The sequence below is a fragment of the Oxyura jamaicensis genome, chromosome 5 (genome assembly GCF_011077185.1).
Source record: "Oxyura jamaicensis isolate SHBP4307 breed ruddy duck chromosome 5, BPBGC_Ojam_1.0, whole genome shotgun sequence".
Classification (NCBI taxonomy): domain Eukaryota; kingdom Metazoa; phylum Chordata; class Aves; order Anseriformes; family Anatidae; genus Oxyura; species Oxyura jamaicensis.
Genome location: NC_048897.1, coordinates 24,064,097 through 24,081,726, shown reverse-complemented (window position 1 = coordinate 24,081,726; position 17,630 = coordinate 24,064,097). Strand labels below are relative to the sequence as shown.

General features: G+C 36.0%; 1 protein-coding gene across 13 annotated transcripts in view; it reads left to right on the top strand.

Moving 5' to 3' along the window:
• The window catches only part of MIPOL1 (mirror-image polydactyly 1), a 190,167-nt gene that overhangs the window by 107,083 nt on the left and 65,454 nt on the right, over positions 1–17,630 (top strand). Inside the window, exon 11 of one of the 13 annotated variants that reach the window (XM_035326971.1) lies at positions 6,829–8,753. The exons of the other annotated variants lie outside the window; for them this stretch is intronic. Within the exon in view, the coding sequence (XP_035182862.1) occupies positions 6,829–6,972 (144 nt within the window). The 3' untranslated portion in view covers positions 6,973–8,753. Of the gene's footprint in view, positions 1–6,828; positions 8,754–17,630 lie in introns of those variants that run through there. 13 annotated transcript variants of the gene reach the window in all.

The window sequence follows — 17,630 nt, the reverse complement described above, 5'->3', positions numbered from 1 at the left end:
GAGCACAGGACACGCAGACAGTCTGGTGTCTGGTTTTTGAAGCGGGGGTGTGTAAGCATCTATGTCAAAAAGAAAATCGTTCAGGAATTTGAAGGCTGAGACTGACAAGAAAAATCATCCTTTGCAATAAGCAAGGCCTGATTTTGACATATAGTATTGCTGAAAAGAACATATGTCTGCAGCACGTTCACTGTTGATAGAGGTTTTGAGGCTCACACCATTTTCCATATAAACTGTCACTATTTTTTTCTGCATCTAGATTTTGATATCTAGATTATGAACCAGTTTTGCATTTTGAGACAAGGCATGTTGCTGGGGCTGTAGTTTCAGTCCAAATGTCACTATCTCTGGTTAGTGCACCAGCTTTTAAAAATTATATTGGGACTGGCAGTAGCTGTTTCGTTTTTGTCACCTGATCCCTATTTTTTTTTTTTTTTTTTTTTTTTCACATTGACTGCATTAGTGAAGACTAACAACGTAATTTCTGGGAATTAGGTCAGCTTTTGCTTTTCATAGTTTTTCTCTAGTCAGTACTTCAGGGCTGTTGAACAGGATGTGCTGTTTCCTGGAATATCTAATTTACAAGCAAGTGCTTTTTCAGTTCTGTACGTATTATTGCACAATAATTGAAAATCAAGGTTCATTCTTGTAGTTTGGGGGACTCGGGGCTTTTTTCTTTTTGTTTTGTTTTTATTTTTCCTCTTATCCACTGGATTAAATCTCTTGGTTAATTATTGCAAAATCCCCCAGCTGTCTTTAGCTGAACCTAAATCATGAAAACAAGGAGTCTGAATTACATTCGAGGAAGGAAGGGTTCTACTTGAAACACGGTGCTTGCAGGTATATCAGTGGGCACTGAAAATAAAATAATTAGAAAGAGAATGGCTCTTTTTCATGCAACTGATTTGTAGTTGGCTACATCTGAAAAGGAATGAAAAAATGATCTCTTTGCTTGCAATTTCCCAAACAGTGCTATGAGCTCCAAGTTATTTTGAGGTGGTGAAAGGTGAAACATTTGACATGTTCTTTTGGGGCACTGCTTTAAAAAAAGAGAGGGCGGGAAAGAGGCGTTGCCACATCAGAGTTAAGGGTGTTTGTGGTTGTCCGTGACAGCGGCTCCAGTTTTAAAACACCTGTGTTTACTTTCCAGCTTTTCTCAGTCGGCCTGAAAGTGGCCTAAGAATGGCACAGACAGACCTGCACTATGGCTGTGTTGCCTTTGCAACACACACGTACACACACAAAAAGAAAGAAAAAAAGACAGAGATAAATCTCTTGTTATGCAGCTAATCATTAACAGCAGTTTTGTGCCTAGCTGAACTTTTCTAAATTTTCTAGTCTATCAGAATGTGTGTATATATATATATATTTCATATCTCTTAAGCTATTTTTAATCTTACTGGTCATTCTTTTCCTAGCAAAAATAGAACTAACTTAGTGGGATTTATTATTACTAGTAGTAGTAGTGGTAAAAACAATACCGGAAATTTGTAATTTTGTTGCAAAGTAATATTGCGTTCCAGTATTTAGACATATATGTTCCAATGTGCCAATTAAAAAATAAATAAATAAAAAGTTTCACCTTCCCTGAAACTCATCTTACAACTTTTTTATGAGTAGAACTTTGCTGGACAGAACCCTAGTATTTGATTTACTTGATTTATATTAACTTTTTGTAATGTCTTAGCTTGCATTTTGTCCTGCAAATGCCGAGGGTTATACAGTTAAGTTTGGGTGGAAAATAGTCATATCTTGAAAACTAGGTAATAGAAATTGAATAAAAAATAAATAAATAAATGACAAGCTGAAATAACACATTTTCAGTGCTTGCATAGAAATTTTGAAATAATTTGTTGTTCAGTATTTCAGATGTTCATCTGATGAAAAGGTGGCATGCTTTTAACTACTGCTTCAGACTTATTTATTATTACATTTGAAATTTGTTCACATCTGATAAATTTCTGGGATCTTAAAAAAAAAAAAAAAGTAACTGCTTTCTCTAGTATTTTTTTAACTGATTTTTCATCTCTTCTACCTTTCTACTTCAAATGATATTGCTGGTTATAGAAATATGCCTGCCTCATAAATAGGGCTCATTGTGGGCTTCTGTGGAACACTTACCATAGCTTAGTTTTTTGTTTTTCCTGTGGTGCAAAGAAAGAAAACAGAGTGCTGATACAGGAACACAGGTGATTGCTCCCTTAGTCTGATTTCTTCTTAGAATTATGAGTTTGATAGACAGTTTCAAGGTCAGCATATTGTGGTGAACAACATGAAAACCCTTAACCAAGTCACCTAACCTAACCAGAGTACTGGTTAATACTGTTGATCTAACACAATGTCTCATCAAAGCATAGTGGGAACAGACCAGCTCCCTCTGGATTGGGCACTTTCTAATAGACAGAGAAATTTTCCTAGAATGATGATCTCCCTTTGCGCTGTGCAGCAGAACATCCACCTCTGCTTTCCCAAGCAATATGAAAAGCAGGGTGGTAGCAGTGCTCTCTCATATCAGTAAAGGAGGTAAGCCAGTACCTTGAATCAGAACTGGGAGGAACAAGAGATCTAAAGAGTTCACAGAACTGATTTGAGTGGGGCCTTGAAGAGAATTAAATGGTATGTCTGAAAGTTGGGGAAGCTGCCACATATATTGAATTACCAGGTGTAAATCAGTTTTAAAAGCAAGCTGGGTAAGGACAATGTATGAAAGGGAAATAAAATGGTTTGTGAATGTAACTGCCTTTTTCTGAAGACAAAACTGAGATCTTGGTAAGAGAGAGGTAAATAGGGAGCTAATACTCAAAATGTTTCTAAGTGTTTTGGATACCTACCTCTCATGAGTTTTAATGGTAGTTAGGTATCTAACCCACTTAATTTTTTTGTATCACATTAAGTAACTGTTTTGAGCTGCCTTAGAACCTCTAAAAATCTGATAGTTTTTCACTTTTTGACCTCTTAAAATTACTCCCTGCTCCCTGTAAAAGCTAATGGTTAATTAAGAGCAAAATTAAAGACTGCATTTTCATAGCAGTCAAAACTTGAGTGGCCTTGAAAATGGAATTGCCTCTATGAAATACATTTATTCAGTTTGTGCTTCATCTTGCAACATTGATTTGTTCTGTGAAACAGCACTGAGGAAGAAGTTATATAAAACTGATGTCAAAACAGGATAAACCTATGGCTTGTTGATTTAGTCATGTAATAACCATGTGTGTGATTCTATACTTCACTGTGTGGAGTCTCAGGCTGATTTAGATTTACATGTGCATTTCAGATTTCTATGATATAAATTTAGTATACAGCTGAGGAATGCAATCATGAGTGAATTATTCTATTATTCTGCCTTATTCCTTTTTTCATGTTTTTCACTAACTTCCCTTTTTATTCAGTCTCCTGAATTGTTAATGCACTAGGAAGAATTCACTCTCTCCTGTTGCTTCAGGAACTGTTACAAGATTCTGACATAAGAATTTCTTAACCTTCTACTCAGTCTGTTTCACAGTCAGGATATGGTCCTACCTAGAGCAAGACCATCCTGGATTTGGAAAGGTCAAAACCAATTTATTGTTTCCTCCTACAGTCTTAAGGTGGATTCTGTCTGGTAAGTCACTCTAGTTGTTCACTCAGGGATTTATAGCATTAAAATAGCTGTGAAATACCACAGAGTCTTTACAGATTGATTGAAGATATAAGACAGAATCAGCTATCTAAGAAAAGGCATAATTATGTGAGCAATAGACCAATTGTCATCTTTGGGGATGTATACATAAAGGGGTACAGTTTTTCATGTGGGTGCTCTGAACAGCCACACATTGCTTTTCTCTGATTTAGACTGTGTGACAGTGTTAGGGTGGTGCCTAGTCCAGCACATGATACCTAGCATCTCACCTGGAAATGATGCTTCACCTAGACTCTTGAGAAGAGTTTGGGCATTTGTAGCAAATCTGCTAAGTGATTTCTTGGGGTCCATCCTAAATTTACCATACTTCACTCTTTTCCTGTTCCTGTACTGGGATCACATCAATACTGAAAGAATTCTTCTGTCTGAAATAAATAAGGCCAAACAGGGACAAATACAGGCAAAATCTAGAAGTTGCAGTATATGCAGGGTTTGTTTGTTTGTTTGTTTTCCTACTCAACAATGCATCTTTTGCTTGCTTGTTGTGTTATGCGTAAATTTATATTGGAATTTGCTTCAGGGCTCGAATCAAGCAATTTCATCTAAAAGTCTGACATTCTTGAATTGTCTAGAGATGGTTTTGTAAAACCAAGGGCAAGTATTCCATGCAGAAGCTCTGTCACTATAATTAATGGCTGTGGTTTCTGTCTCAGGGAATAATTCGGGGAGAGGTTGTTTTTTGCATAAATATTCCCTTCTAGCTGGACACTATCCACAGCACCTCCTCTAAAATTATTTTTTATCAAAACCATTTGTGTGACCCAATACAGCTTCAGTTTGGTAGAGGCTTTGATATCACTGATCTTGGATATCTTGCTATAACTAAAATGTCATGAAATATTATAAATCATCAGTTCAGTTAAGGCATATGTCAGGATTGCTGTAAACATTTTCCTTTAATCACTATTCCCTCCTGGGCCAGGGGTAAGGAAATATTTTACAGGTAAGATAGAGGTTTGTCAGCCTTGGCACTACCTCTTGCTGTCTTTCCAGGGGATATCATATCCTCAGAAGAATGCACAAGTGCCAGGCAGTATATCAGAACCTTTGTGTATCTGGTTTTACATGGACTACATGTCCATGTTTCACCATGTCTTGTTTCACCTGTTCTTATTCAAGATGCAGTCTGAGGGGAACCAAATGATTTATTTGTTTTGTTTCTAAAATATGTTAATATCTGAGATTTGCAAAGTTCTTCATTCTTATTTGTAAACATCACATAGTGGATTTGGTTTTCTATATGCAGTACTTGATTTGGGAAAGCTATGTTCTTAACCACCTGATACGTCAAACACTACCTCTGATGTTCTCAAGGAAGTAGCCACCTGCAAAGTTTTTACTGCTATATATACTTAATTTCTAGAAGATTTGAGTCTTCCACTCACTGTAAAAAATCATAATTAAAAAAAAAAAAAATCTGCATTGCTCACTTTTCAGTCAGAGAACAAAATGAGTTAGAGGTACACATATGCTCTACATTCATCTCTATGTTTACAGCAGTTGTGCATACAGTGCATGAGAAACAACTGTTTAAAAATGTCCTAGTTTGCAAATGTGAGGCTCATCTTCATCTTCTTGATGACCTTTCATTATTCCATTCTTTTCATGTGTACCAATGTGACTGGAAGCCATCTGTGGTCTTTAGATCACAGCCTCTTCTGGATAGAAACCATTTCTCAAGAGAACACTACATGAAAATGCATTACCTTAATTTTTAATTATAGGGTGAAAAAAGAGGATTTTCAATGAAGCAAGTAGTTGTTTACCTTTGTTTCATAAGTAAAAGAGGCATATATGATTATGCAGTCTTAGTTTTCACATTCTGATTTTTAGCAGCTTTCGACAACTACTGTCAGAGGAATAATGGTTGGGTCCCTAAGAGGGTTCTCTCTCCTCTTCAGTTCCCAGTTTTCATGGAACTCAACGTCGCACTCTAGGTAGATGTGGGAAGAACTTTATCAGTAGTCATTACTGTTTAGCAGTAGTTATATTGTGCACAACTGTTTCCTATATAAAGAAACAAAAAGGTAAGTTGGGTTTTGAAGGTTGAGCTGGAAGTGTTGTAGTAGGAAGCTATATATAGATAGAATCCAAGAATTTTATGAGGATATTGGAGGATATGAGGATATTATTACAACAAAAGGTGGTACAAGGCAAGTGTAAGACACTAGGTTGTAGTATCAGACAAGGCTTCCTTAGTATTGAGTGTACAGAAGACTTTACTTGGTTTGATTGTTTTTTTAAAGATGTGCTTTTCCCCAAAGAATTACAAACATTTTAGTATGAATACAATTTTTCTTTTTTTCTTTTATATTTCAAAATGCTGCATATAGTACTAGAACTGCAAATTGTATGTAAAATAAAAATGTAAAACTGCACAAGCAGTGTAACTGTCTTAAAGAGCTTCAATCATTTCTCTCTGTTGCCTTTTTTATGCTACATTTAAAGTGATGACATTAAGCCTTGAAGAGTTTTTAACTTATCAAATTAAAGTCTACAATTTTCAATAGTTTTTCATAGCTTGAACACCAACTGTGGTCATATTTTGGGGAGAGAAGTGGAGATTAAGATGTGGTACTAGATATAAATTGATGTTGAAAAGATACTGGCACTAAAACCACCTCTCATAGTTTTAAACTCATTCACTTTTGCATTCAAAGATTCATTCAGTGTCATATCTGATGTGGATTTATTAATTTTTTTGAAAGTTAAAGAGAAGTGAGTTTTATTTCCTGATACTTGGAATAATTTGACTTAGCTTTAGAAGAGTAATGTGTTTAATATTTCAATATTAAAAGCTTTTTAGATACATTTTCTCTATGTAAATGATTCAAAATAAAGAGGTTCAAAAAAAAAAAAAAGCTAAAAAACATCGCAGAAAATTTGTCCGAAAAAAAGAAAATAAGATGTCAAAAAAATATTTTTTTTTCTCATATTATGTTCTACTTCTGTGTTTTGACCTACATCTGAAAAGCACATTGAGCTTTGTGTTCTCTTCTGTTTTTCCATACAAGTTTATCTTGTCTCTTTTCCCACATCTTACACTGTACCTTCAGCATCACTCAGCTTTCTTCTGTTCCCTATTCTCAAAAATGTTTTCTTTTGTCTTCCCTCATTGTTTTCCTAACTTATCCTTCCCTTTTTTTCAGCTTGGATGTTTGTTTCTTCCTCATCTGTCTCAGCCACTTCATTGCACCAAGAGCCTGAACATCCCCAAAGACCTTTGTCCCGTGCTAAGAGCTGTACCTAAGATACTGGTATTTTCGTGTGTGTTGGCTTTAGTTGTTCTGTGAAGCAGAAAGATTACTTCAGGTCCCCACTAATCAAGCGGAAAATGGATGACATGAGCAAGATGTGAAAAGCTCATTGGTAGCCCCTGGAGAAGTATTACATTCAAAGTTGACAAATTACAGGGGATTTAAGAAGTGCATGATAGGGTGAGCAAATGGTCTTGCTTTCAGCAAAGTTGTTTGTCAGGACATTCATTCCTTTAGGAAGGCAGTTTATTTAGACACTTTTTGTAGGTTTACAATTTTTGTATGTTATTTGCTATGTATGCAAAAAGCTAAACTGAAGTAGCCAGTTAATCAAGAAGTAACCTCAGTTCTGGCATTTCTAAAGTGAGCATCTTCATTTACTCCCTTTTCTCTGAAACAGTATGTTAACATTTTTCATTACAGGATCATGTGTGCTTTATTTCACAGTATTCCTGTTTCACACAGTGTCCAGAGAACAGCCAATCAATATATTCTTTTTTAATCTTCTTTGTTCATTATGTGTGTCAATCCCTTGTTTACTGAATACTGTTCAAACCTTTCCCTGAAAACAGATTTTTGAGTAACCATCATGGAGATTTTCTGTAGTATTCAATGTTATAAGAATCAAAGGTTTAATAAACAATTATATTAATGTGTTTCTGCAGGACTGTTTTCTTTGTGCTTCATGGAGAAACCAAGGTATGAAAAAATTAAGGTCAAAATTACCCACAGTTTTTGCATACCTATTGAAGACATACAAGATGTTACCTTTTGGAATATTTGTCATTCATAAATTCCCAGTATTTAAGGCCAAGCCCAGAAGCCATCTTTACATGATTTAATTGGTCTTAAGGTTATTGATTTCACCAGTTGCACCTGTATTGATCCCAGAATTTTTTTTGTTTAAACATACTTTCTGGAGAGGTATCTAGGTGGATGTAAACAATTGCAGGAGAAGGGGAGATCACTGTTTCCCTTTGATAGTTTGTTGTAGTGATTCAGGTTGTGCTTACTCAACTAGATTAAAAAATCATTCTTATCCTGTATTTTCTGTCCATTTATTGAAAGACAATGACAAGCAGTAGTGAGATAAAATGATTCTGTTCCTGGTACTTGATTTACCTTGTTCCAAATTAGCACATGTATTACTATAGATTTTTAGTGGGTAGACATATCCTCAGGATTTTTAAAATATGCACAGAATAAACTCTTTCACTACATGCCATTTTCCCTACTGCTTACATGACCAGTGCAGCTCCTTTCTGTATCTACTCTGGGTTTTTAACATCCTTGTATGTAAAAGCAGATGCAGATGCATTTTATAGCATTGTTCCTCATTGCCATGCATAAAGTAAAATCACTTTAATTGCTTCCTAGACATACTTGTATTTTACTATGAATACACCAAAAGACTGCATTTTACCAGTTTTTCCACAGCATTTCAGTGTCACCTCATACTGAAGTCCAAAATCTTTTTCACAGTCATTGCTTTTCTTAATACAGTTAACCCTTTCTATAAGTGTGGCCTGTGTCTACTGTTCTTACACTGAAAGTTTTTGGTTTTATTAAAACACACCCAATTTGAAGAGACCTAATTATCAAGGGACCCAAAACATTGTTTCATCATCATGTACTTACTTTGTCATTCATGAACATGACTAGCTGTGTCTATCTGGTTCTGAGTAATTGAAGAATACATTGAATAATGTATGCCTAGTACTGATACCTGTGCAGCCTTACAAGTATTCCAGTATTCAGTGATGATTGCCTCTTGGAACTTGGGGTTTTGGTGGTGGTTGTTGTTGTGTTCTTTTGTTTCATTTTGTTGTTTTGTTTTGTTTTGTTTTCACTGTTGGCCCATTCTGAATCCATTTAGGGAGTATTTTCGTGATGATACATAGTGCTTTTTTCTTTTTTTTTTTTTTTTTTAATCAGACTGCCATGTGAATCTAAGTCAAAGTCTGATGAATCTTTGTATGACTCTGCTACTAATCTCACAAAGAAGGAAATCATATTTGTTTGACAAGACCTATTTTAAACAAAAATACCCCAACTGGGAGAAATTATATTCTTTCATTAAATTCTGTATTAGTTGAATCCAGTGTTTTCACTTTTTTGGCCCAGTTTTTTATCCCACTAGTTGAAACTGGACATTGTCCAGACAGAGATCTTATCTAACAACCCTGTAACATCAACAGTGAAAATCCTATGAATCAGTAAATATAAAAGTTATTCCTCCTTGATAGTTAATGAAATGCTTCTTAATTTTGTACAAAAACGTAACTATATCACCCTGTTTTTTAACAAATACATAGCAATTTATATGGTGAATACTGCTGAATTGTGTTTGTTTGTTTGTTTGTTTTTTACATTTACAATTTGTGACATAGGTATTCCAGCATTGGAATGGGCTTACACATTCCCTGTTCCTCTCATAATGAGAAATACTTGTTATCTATCTTTAGCCAATTTTATCAGTTCAGAACTTCTGCCTCTTTGGATGTCTTTTCTTCTGTAGTGTTACGACTTTTTATCATTTGTTTGCTACATTTACTTTGTACATGAAAGAGGAATTCTTCTTTCTCTTGTTTGTGAGGTCAGATATTCTTTATATCCACCCTTAAATGACTCCCCCATTTTCCATTTTGTATCCTTTTTTTTCCTGATTTTGAAGTACTTTGTATATTTGTGAGAATGGTTCTGTGCATGTAAAGATTCTGGTTGTTTTTCAATTAATTGATAAATAATTAGAGATAAGTTATAATAAATCTCCGGTACGGTGATTAACATCTCTTGTTTTATAATGAGATACATCATGTTTACCTCATACTGACAAATAATTTGCGTGTGTTTTTTTTTAGGTGTATAATACCAATTTATAGTTGCTCACATGAAATTTTCAGCATATGTCTCCTAAACTGAATTTCCCTATAGTGTCATTATTTGTCTTTCCAACTATTATAGATAGGTGCTAAAGAAAAGCTTGTCCTATGCTCTAATTAGATTTTCTACCCAGCAAATCTTTCTTAAGTGATGTTAGTTAGCTTACTGACCTGTACATATTCAAGAGCTGTGGTTCTGTGTTACTGATCTATCCAAAAAGAATAATGGTGTGAGTTTAGTTTTCTAAGGTGTCATAATCCTTTACTGCCTCTCTTACCCTTCCTATTAATCAGAGATTTTAACATACCTGTCGTCCACCAGATTTTAGTGATGCAGGCTATATAAAATTGCTTCCCATCAGTGCTTCTCAGATAGATTCCTAAGATCGATACATAAACACAATTGAAAAGAGTCTTTTCATTATATTCTTTGCCACATTGGTTCAACTTGCTCGTTAGGTGCTGAATTTGAGCATGTACCTCATTTGCCTTCCAAATAACCTCCCCTTGTGTTGCTGGTTTAATATCCTGGCTGCTCCAGCTAGTTTCCAACTGAGAAGATTAGCCTCCTACTTGTGTGGTGTGGGCCGTCCTGTTCAAGCAGTCCCTTCTTTCACTGATGTGCTGTTTCACAGATTGAAATCCGCTTCTTTTCAGTCCTGGATGCAAGCAGAAAATACTGGAAATAAACTTTCTCACTTTTGATATCTGTGGACAGCCACTTACATTTTAATTTGTCTCTTAATTGTTTTCAGTGCAGATCAAGCCTTCAGTAATTTAATCTCAGGTCTGATGTATAAGCGTTATATAACATTTATGTTCTTTCTCTCGTTGACTTCAGTTGCAGCTGTGAGCACACAGTACTACTGCAGATTAGACACAAGGGATTTATCTTGCACAGTCAGAAAATGGGTAACATACTGTGAAACCCTCTGAAAACTTTCAGTTAAGTCACACTGAAGTGCCTTAACCAAAGGACGGGTAGATTCCACCAATGCCCAACAGCATTTGGTTCCATTAAATATGAAGTGTATTTTCTCATGGACTGCAGTCTCAGTCCTATGGCAGCAACACAAGAAACAGTAATAAGCAGGTAACGAACAGCTCCTTCACTGGACAGGGATGATTCACTCCCAGGTTTAGGTCCACCCTGTGCAACAGTTAGGAAGAAGTTTAGAGGGAAAAAAAAAAAAAAAAAAAAAAACTGGGCATGGTTATGCAGTTAAAATCACAATGCATGTGTGCTGCTTACCTTCACACTGGCACTTCTAACATCTCTGTCCTTGGCTTTATGACCTTACTAATGTTCTGCTAAGGAAGGGGCCCACTCACCAACCTTTAGTTGTCCAAAGACCTTTGCTGAGCCACTCATCCAGTTTCCACTCACAGCAAATACAAAGAGGAGTATGTATCACCACAGAGCAATTCTTCTTCCCTTCAGATAATGTGGAAGATAGGACAGAAGAAATGTTCTTTGAAGGTGCCTGGTTCACTTAAATTTTAGGTGGCTGAAAGTAGGGGAGCTGAATAACACCATTTCTGTGTGCAGGACTTGTGTGCCTAATTATATACCTATCTCTGTGTATAGAGGTGGTGGTATGCTTGTAGGTGGGCTTAGGTGTGCATCGCCTATAGATATATGCAGCGTTAACTTGTAGCTGTGTAATACTACATTTCTTCTCTACTTACAGTACTTCAAAATAAATTTTTAATCAAGCCTTAGGTGTGTTAAGGTTGCATTTCTGAGTTGAGCTACTGAATTTGGACCCAGTTAATCTGCTTTTGTTAGCCACCGGTGAGAACCAGTAGTCCTGTCCCACAAAACATCTCAGTAAAAATGTGCTATACATACAGTAGTGATAAGGAATTACTCCGATTGGTAAAAAAACAGCACTTTGAATGAGCTAAAAACTTCTCAAGACCTGGTATATTTAATGGGCTTCTATCTAAAGCTTGATAATGCATTAAATAGCAAGAGGTTGTCTGACTTTTGTCCTTCATTGTTTATAATGAAATGGATTAAAAATGTGCTCCCTGAAAATCCATTGATATGTTTATTCTTTTCCTTAATCAGTTGCTAATGATATCTGGTGTTTTTTTCCTGGTGTTTTGTTTGTTTTGTTTTGTGTTTTTTTTTTTTTTTTTTTTTTTAAATATGTTTAGAAGATTAGCCTAACCTTGAGACAGGTTCTCTAACATTGTGCTTCCCTCTTATATTTAAAAATATTAAGTGTAAAACCATTACTTACTATTTTAAGAAAATGTTCCTCATAAAATTAAATTCCTAAAATGTGTGCCTGCATAGGAGCTTTTGTTCAAGTCAGTAATCAAGATTTAATCTTCATTCTTTAGTAGTGCTACTTATTTATTTTTTTCCTATGGAATAGTGACTGCAAAATATAGATGTTAAAGTTCTGCAATAGGAAAGATAATGTAGGCTTAGTTTAAATTACTGTATTTTCTGACACACTTCTGGAAAGTTAGTTGTTTTTCTTAAGCAATTTGGTTGAATGCAGTAAAAATGAAATAGACCCTTGTGTTATCAAATATACTTTGTTTTTGTCAATCAATATTTACTTACCATGGATTTTTTTTACTGAGCTGTGAAGCTTATTGTTGATACCATGAGTCAGTTTCAATGTTTGTAACAACAAATATTTCAACCTAAATGCTAAGTTATGATAATGATATCTGTAATTATTAGGAAGCAATTATTCCTGACAACAGTCCTCCAAAATATAATAAAAGGAGGAGTTAAAATATATATATATATACATATATATATATATATTGAAGCAGTGGGGTATGACAGTAACTCAGTCAGAGGAGTGGTCACCTAGAGTTGAAAAAGCATTGCTGATTAAAGACAGCTAACAGTTTATCTGGCAGAGATATAAATTTTGTTTTATACAGAAGGGCTTTTTTTTCCAGAGAAACTGGCAATTTTACTACAGTCTGGTTGATGTGAAAAGTAAGACTTTTCTGTGGGAGGTTATATATCACCTAGCTATTGGATGCAGTTCTCAGAATTTTTCAGAATACAGTACAGTAAATTACCACATTACAGTAAATTACTGAGAAAATATTAAGTTTTACTATATTGTGCTTTTTAAATTTATCTCACACCATTAAGCCTCAGCAGACATTCAGTATTGAATGTTTTTTGGTGGTATAAATTAGACAGTACTTTGTGTCCCCTCAAGAGGTACAGCATAGCTGGACTTCCATGTATGAAAAATGATGGGATTTCAGTGTATCTTCACAAATTAGGAACTAAGGCTGGCTCCTAAGTTCACTGAAAAACAATACATTTGGAGCCTGAACTTATGAATTCCTTAATTTTGTGAGTACCGACTTCCGGGTATTTGGTTTTAGTGCACAGGTTACTCATTGTATTAACTCTGATACTTAGAATTAAGTTGAGGGAATATCTTTTGCTGAAAACAAATGTTACCCGCTGTCAGGATTCTGGGCAAAGCAATACTAAATTAAACCAATGATTTATACTCTTTCTTATAAAAAGTCAGACATACAATGAAATGCAGAAAAAAAAAAAAAAAGTGATTTGAAGAAACAGATCTTGATTTCTTAATATTTAACTTGATATTCTCGTAAATTTTTCCTGCTGTTTTGACCTCTAGCAGTAATAGTCATGGACATTCGTATAGTATTTCATTTCACCTGGGGCTGTTGATACTTCAGTCATCCGAAACAGCTTCTTCTAAACAGTGTCTCTAGGATGTAGTTCCTCCCTCAAAGGGGAGTGGTCTTTTGTTAGATTATGTAAATCAAGAAACTCATTCATTATCAGCGCGTTACTAATTCCTGCCTTAACCTGTAGAACCAGGGATCGAGCAGCTCTTTTTCTGAATACAGCAAACATTAGAAGCTACTGTTCCAGCGTTTGCTTTAGTTTCTTGGGGTAATTGAATGAAAGTAGATTCAAATCAGCAGGGGATTTGTTTGTCAAATTTTGCAAATCAGGTTCCAGAAAATGAAGTTTTACAAGCCTCAGTCAGGAGTCCAAGATACCAAACTCACTTCAGCTTTCAAAATAATGTTCATAGTAACTCTTTCAATCTTGATTTTGATTAATTACTTACCAGCAGAAATTTATACTAAAATCTTTTGTCTGCTTTATCCCTTGCTCACCTTTTCATTCTTTTCATGTCAATTATTAACGCTCTGACGTTACTTGTTGCTGCAGTAACTTTGTTTCAGTGCAGCTGTTGCCAGGTGAATTTTCTTGAGAGCTTGATTGTCACATTTACAAAGATTTGATGAGATAGCCAAAAAGGTCTGTTTCAGGCAGCGGTCTTCAACGTTACCTTTTCTCAGTCTGGCTGTTTCTACGTGGTTTGGTGGAAAGCAAATTGCAAAGGGAAGCACAGTGTACCCACTCTGATTCCAGCCCACGGGCTTTCTTAGTGAGGTAGGTATCACCACATGGAAAAATACATCAGATTAAGTTCACTGGGACAGATTCACTGTGGCCTAGTATAGCAGAGGTTTGTGAGAGCCTCAGGAGGCAGAATGTGTCTTGTTTTATTTGCCAGTTCAGATCTTTATAGGCCTGATTTTTGGCCGGGAAGTGTAGCTGTAATTATGTCGTGAATCCAGTCAAGCTGTGCGTTGCTAGACTGTGAGTGTTGCAAAACCGGAGACCAAAGTCCAGGTGCTTTCAGTTCCCTGACAGAATGCCAGTGGCCAAACAGTACACACCCTGCCATGCTTTGCTGCTGCTAGAGGCAGGTCTGGGGTTAATTCTGCAGGTACCACAGCCGCTGCAGTCAGTTCACGGGCCTGAACCGGTCACCCTGACTGCAGAGTTTAGGCAGCTGAGGCCCTCACCACGTACATGCACTTTGAAAGTTTTCTGGAGCGTGGATGAGGTGAAACAACGTACACAATCATTTTCTTCTTCAAGTGTCTGCTTGCTTTGTGGTTGTTTCTGCCATGGAAACCCATGCAGATCACCAGCTCAGAAGAATTTCCTGACTGCTATCCTGATTTTAGTTAGTAGTTTTTCATGTTAGATATAAGGCAGAGGGGCCCAGTATGGCAGATTAGTTCCTGGTTGGCACAGTCTACATTTTTAACTTTTCTGTGGTTTATCAAAGCAGAGTGAGACCACTTCCCCCCTCTCACAGCACCCCCCTCCCCAAGTTACTCATGGGTGACAAACAAAAGGCATAGCCAAGTTTTGCCTTCAAGGGGAAAACCCAGTGTAATGGCCTAAACACACAGTAAGGATAGAGGGAAGCAGCTGAAGAACGAAGAAAAGAATGAAAGCAGAAAGCTGTTCCTTCTCCTTTCCTTTTCCCATTTTTTTTAGCATTCTTCTAACAGTAGAAAACTGACAAGTAGGCTCAGTGTCAGTGTTTCTTTTATAGCATTCTGTGGATTCCTGTTAATAGATGTGAGGCTGTGTATTCAAGGATGCATTTCAGTTTTGTTGCTATAATGATTTTTTTCTTTCTTTTGAGTCTGCAATGGGAACAGTGAAGTACATTCTTTTCCTTTATTTCAAAATTATAAATCAATAACCTGCCATGTATCTTTCTTAAAACAGCTGCCACCAGAATATGATATACTTCTGCTCATCCCTGTGGCTGAAACGTTTTGTTTAGTTGATTTCTTTACATGTCCCTTAAAATGTTGGTAGCTCCTGTTAATTGCCCCAGTGCCTACTGATGAGCCCAGAACTGATTGTCAAGCTTCCCTACTTAAAGCTCAGAGAACAAGCTGCTTATGATAACCCAACAGAGACATGAGGGAGGTCTATGAAAGGGAGAGTATTCAACCAGCCTTAATCCTTGTTTTCAGTAAGGCAGTGTCTTTAAGTGCAAACTAATTAGTGAATAGACATGGTTGTAGATTCTTGTCTTTTGTTGGCCAGAGATGAACTGAGCAGCTAATAGAAATGGTTTAAAATCTCTGCTTTGCTTTTCTTTTAATGCACTTTAATAGGGTATGGAGATGAGGAAATAAAAATCAAAGCAGGAACAAAAGTAAGTACAAACCATCCAACTACCTATGTTGATACATTCCATTTAGATATTACCAGTTATGCTTGTGACTCCCACTTGTGGAAGTCTGGCCCTGTGCTACTAAAATAACAATTCATTTTATAAATTTTGACATGTATCAATACTAGAAAAGCATGTAATTTTTTTTCCTGTTACAGTAATGTTATATAAGCATTACTTTGCATTTTAATAGTATGTTAAAATCATCCATCACAAAGTAATCAGTCAAGATAAAGATAGTTCTCCCGTTTTAGCGGTAGTGAAACTGAATTCCAAGAAGTGAATTTGCTTAAGAATTGATGGCATGCCTAAGACTAGGACCTAGATCTCTAGAGGGATGGCTCCACTCTTTAACCATTTGTTTATCCTGTATTATTACATATTGTACAATAAAAATTTCTCAACAGGTAAAAGAAACATTTACATATTCCAAAAAGTAATTTATGGTAAAATTGAAGGAAAGGCACACATGGAAACTGAGCTAATAATGAATGGCAATCAGACGTAGTCACCTGAAAGAAAAAGCATTCCTTAAAGATCAGTGAGATATTTGAAGCATAGCAAGGGGGTTGGAAAAAAAAAAAAAAAAAAAAAAAAAAAAAAAGACGTGTTTTTTTTTCCTGTTTATATTTCCCCTATTATTTGCATATTGCTTGACCTTGACACAATGCAGAAAAAAAGTAGGAATAGCAGCTTACTGTTTTACTTATTTTTTTAAATTAACCATAAATTCCAGTGATATTCAATAACAGTACCTTGGTTATTGAAGCTCATAACCTTTTTGCTGCCTTTATCACCTGTATTATCGATAGGAGATAATTACTGCAAAGCAGCTGGCTGTTGGTTTTAGAGAGCATCAATTGTTCTCCTGTCCCAGCTGTTGGCTAATAAGGACAGTCAACACATCTGTTTCAACAGCTGGTAATTAACAAAAGCCTAATTGCTGCAACTCTTTTAACAACAAATCTATGAAAGAGTAGGGATGTGGAGGAATATTATTTACTCTGTGCTTTGCACTTTCTGTGACCAGTTTCTTTTTTCTTTTTTCTTTTTCTACTTTGAACACCACTGCCTTTGTCTGACACATTGAATGGCAGGAGAACACAATATGGTAATCCAGAGCTTAAGTTTTTCAGATCTTTGTTGGTGTTTCTTATTGCAACATTTCTTTGCTAAGTTGCAAGATAAAATGGATCAAAAGCATTTTGTGGAGTTTCATACAACAGCTACAATCCGCAGCAGTATGCCTAGGCAATAGGGCTGCCAATCCAGCAGCCTCCAAAAGAAAGTAATGGGCTTCCCCTTTTCTGTATGAGTTTAATGGCCATGCACTCCTCCCCAAAAGAGGTGTCATCATTCTAAAAGTGGCGGTTATTTGAAGAATTTTATTGCTGCTGTTCAGATCCTTCACAAATCTGGTTGCACAGATGGTTGTTTTCCCTTCCTCTGATGAAACCGATATGCATTGGTCAGTTTAAAAGTTAATGTCAGGTGGCACCTTGCCCTGCACAAATATCTCACCATTTTATCTTTACAGAATTGGAGAGGGTTCTGCACAATGCTTGCCTACATATCTACATTTGTCGTACTGATCAGCAAACACACAATCAAAGACATTGCTTTTGGTTAGATTTATTCTGTGGGTTAACGCTGTATACAGTAAGCATATAATTGGAATACTCATCACTAAAGAGAATGTATGTATACAAATACAGGGAAATGTTAATCCAATTTAAGTCAACAGCAAGCTTCTGTTGGCTTCAATGGGTCAGGACTTTCTCTG